At 37.5% G+C, this 3,572-nt stretch overlaps 1 protein-coding gene across 1 annotated transcript; it reads left to right on the forward strand.

Moving 5' to 3' along the window:
* The first annotated feature begins 369 nt into the window (after nt 1-369).
* On the forward strand, nt 370-3,337 carry LOC110019492 (protein N-lysine methyltransferase METTL21A). Its single transcript, XM_020717161.1, has 5 exons — nt 370-650; nt 727-869; nt 959-1,146; nt 2,629-2,742; nt 2,816-3,337. Exons 1-5 carry the CDS (start codon nt 408-410, stop codon nt 2,956-2,958), a joined length of 831 nt encoding a protein of 276 aa, XP_020572820.1. The 5' UTR covers nt 370-407; the 3' UTR covers nt 2,959-3,337.
* The last annotated feature ends 235 nt before the right edge of the window (nt 3,338-3,572 follow it).

A 3,572-nucleotide genomic window follows, 5' to 3' on the forward strand; every position in this document is an offset into this window, starting at 1 on the left:
ACATAAATAACACATAATAACACATGAATAACACATGAATAACGCATAATAACACATGAATAACACGAGGAGATGGGGAGAATATTCCCTGTGTTACCTCTCTGTTTTTTTTTTTCTGTCGCGTGAGTTGTCGTAACGTGATTTCATTGGCTACGCACATTACTCTACGTGCATAGTACTGATGTAATATTTTTTCAAGCTTTAGTCTTAGAGTTTATGGAAGCATTAAATAATCTCTAAATTGTTTTAAATTTGAGTTTTAATAACTTTAAATGCTGATTTTTTATCCCTAATTTAAAAACTTGAGTTGTATTTTGATACATAGTATTTTGATATTTCTATAAGTTAAATTCTAGTACTAAATTTACGAAAGTTGCGTCTTCACCTTTCTTTAGAGTCAACGAGAAATGATGAGGGAAGCCGCAGAGCTTGACATCGAGGACGACGGCGAGAATTTTACGGTGGTGATCGGTTCGTACGGCGCAGCCGTTCGACCTGTCTCCGATGCTGCGGCGGAGATCCTTGTTCTGTGGACAACCAATCAACCTTCAGTGCGAAAGCACAATTCCTTCGTCCGACAATCCTCACACTCTCTCTCCCTCGAAGCCTGCGGCCATCTTCTCTCAATTCTCCAATCTCCTTCTTCCATGGTACAAAACAAAAACCCTAATTAGGGTTCCTCTGTCCTGGTCCGCATAAAAATGCCTTTTTTATGAATTCTGCTAGGGCACGCCGGGGGTGACTGGCGCCGTAATGTGGGACAGCGGGGTTGTTCTCGCTAACTTTTTGGAACATGCTGTGGACTCCAAGCGGCTTCTTCTGACGGCGAAGAATGTAGTTGAGCTCGGCTCTGGATGCGGCCTTGTCGGGTATTTTGAAACTTAAATATATTTTTTTTAGATAGAATTAAATATTACTTGTTTTCTGTTCTGATTTGGATTTTTTTGGGGGTTGATAGCTGTGTGGCAGCTCTTCTTGGTGCTAATGTCGTTCTTACTGATCTCCATGATCGTCTGAAGCTTCTGAAGAAGAATGTTGATCTCAATGTAGGAGTTTTGGGGAATGCTCGTGGCTCTGCAAGGGTGTTGGAGCTCACATGGGGGGATGATCTCGGTACAGAGTTCGTCGAGACATTGCCGGATTTTGGTACATACAACTCTCTCTCTCCATTGTGCTGCTTGGATTTTTTTCTCTCTATTTTTTTTTTTGTTTTTTTTGTTTTTTTGTTTTTTTGTTTTTTTTTTTTGGTTACGTTGCTCTTGCAGAAGGAAACAATGTCTTTATGATGATTTCTTTCTTTTTTTTTTTTTTGAAATTTTTTATAAAAAACTGATTTTGGAGAGCATAATTGAAATTGTGATTGAGAGAATAGCTTTAACAACATGAAAATTTTATATTTTGATGATTTACAAACGGTTAAATCTAGATTTGTCCTGTGAGACATGCCCAAAGCTCGGGGCGGTAGAAACTGTGAGGGAGTGGTAGAAAGAGATAAGAGAGGGAGAGAGAAGAAGAGCGTGCACACAAACATACCCCATAGGGGTGAATGGGGTATTCCCGGGCTCTGTGACTCATTTTATATATGGAAAATAGAGGTTATAAGATAGTAGGGAAGAAAATTCTCCATACAGAAGATTGATCTAGAGAGAGAACAACCCAATAGTCAAATGACCAAAAGCCTCTAATACATGTTGTGGTCCCCCTATTATAGAAGATAGAGGGACAAAATATAAAATTATATGTTTGCTCCTACTTGTTACAGATTATTATTGTCTCTTGGCATGCCTTTTCGTATTCATAACTGATTTTGATTGCTTTTTGTTTATATACCGGTCGACCTTTGCTCTGGAAATTCGGTCGGCTTTTTGTTTGGACATCGATCTACCTTGGCTCTGGAAAGCTGGTCGGCTTTTTGTTTGAGCATCGGTCAGCTTTTGCTCTGGAAAGCCGGTTGTTTTTTAGTGTGGTAGCTAGTCGACTGGTCTTCTTACCTTATTATTGCTCCTTGGTATCCAGAGGTCTTTGGGTGAGCTGTTGAGAGGGTTTCACGTTGATGCTTGTGAGATTGTTAGGTCTTTAGCTAGTCGTTGGCGTAGATGTCTGTCTTTGGTCGGCTTGGGTGGCTGTTGCTTTTTGGACGTCTGACTTTTGATTTGGTCGACTGGCGTTCTTCAACCGATCAGACTCATGAGGACTTGTAGACTTTTTTCTGAGGTGTCTCTTGTTATTTATTTTTTGATATGGATTGTTAGATTGTCTTGAGATTCGTGCGGATCATTTTTGGGTATACACATATACACTCAATTCTTATGCATTTACATATCTTAACACCTAAACTTCAATTTTTACACGTATGCCCCTTACCTACGCATGAGATGGTGTATTTCACTTTTAAAAGTTAAAATAGGGCCATTTTTCATGTGATATGAAAGATTTGGGTTATAAATGTAAAAAGCAAAGTTTAACTATTAGACATGTCATGTAAACAAATGAGAATTGGGTGTTATGTATGTATAGGCCCGGGCTTTTTGTCTGTCATGTTGGACGTGCTAATTGTTTGATCCTTTTTTAAAACTAATTATTTTCTAAAATATTCTCTAATCCATGTGAGCATTTCTTGCGCATCAGTGTTTGGATCTGATGTAATCTACAGCGAGGATGCAGTGAAAGATCTGATACATACACTAAGTCAACTTTCTGGGACTCAAACCACAATATTTTTGGCCGGAGAGCTCCGAAATCGTAATTTCTAATTTGTCTTCTTCATTAAGATCTGTTTACGAAGAGTTTCTCAGCAGATTATGGTTTTGTTCAGATGCTGTGCTGGAGTACTTCCTGGAAGAAGCACTGCAGGAGTTTCAGATTGGGCATATTGATCAGACACAATTGCACCCCGAGTTCCGGAGTTATCGAGTTGTGCTCTTTGTTCTTGTGAAGAAATCAAACAAGGAAAGCTGATTAATAGGCATTTTCATGCATAGCACACAATTCTAATTTGTTTACATATCTCACACATAAACTAACATATTTACACACAAAGCACTCAAATATTTAAGATCACATAAAATAGCACTATTACCGTTTTTTAAAAATGAAGTACACCTTTTGATGCATATGTTAAAGCATTGAAGGGCTATGTGTTTAAATATGAATGTTTATGTATGAGATATGTAAATACATAAGAATTGTGTGCTGCTGCGTATGTAAATTTCCCTATTTTAAATGCCTGCTGGCATCTGATGCTGTGCTCACATGAGTTCTAATTTTGCTTCTCAATTGAAGTGGAAACCATGCTCCACAACAGAAGAAATAGTAATGTAAGATCCTTTTTTATTTCTTTGAGTTTTGAGTTATTGCTGATATTTTTTGGGGGAAATTTGCATACATACTACATAATTCTTATGTGTTCCCATATCGAACACCCAAAATTTGATATTTACACTTATAACCCTTTGGTTTCGTAAACGTGTGAATGAAAATGTGTTTTTAACTTTTAAAAATATATTAATAGTATAATTTTTAATATTTTTGACGTGATGTCAAGATTTGACTGGTTTATATGTCCTGAAAAG

The sequence above is a fragment of the Phalaenopsis equestris genome, unplaced genomic scaffold (assembly GCF_001263595.1).
Source record: "Phalaenopsis equestris unplaced genomic scaffold, ASM126359v1 Scaffold000060, whole genome shotgun sequence".
Lineage (NCBI taxonomy): Eukaryota > Viridiplantae > Streptophyta > Magnoliopsida > Asparagales > Orchidaceae > Phalaenopsis > Phalaenopsis equestris.

Coding starts and splice junctions, on each gene's coding strand:
- LOC110019492 (XM_020717161.1), top strand. CDS start 408: ATGATGAGGGAAGCCGCAGAGCTTGACATCGAGGACGACGGCGAGAAT. Junction 870..958: donor TCTGGATGCGGCCTTGTCGG/GTATTTTGAAAC, acceptor GGGGGTTGATAG/CTGTGTGGCAGCTCTTCTTG. Junction 1,147..2,628: donor CGAGACATTGCCGGATTTTG/GTACATACAACT, acceptor CTTGCGCATCAG/TGTTTGGATCTGATGTAATC.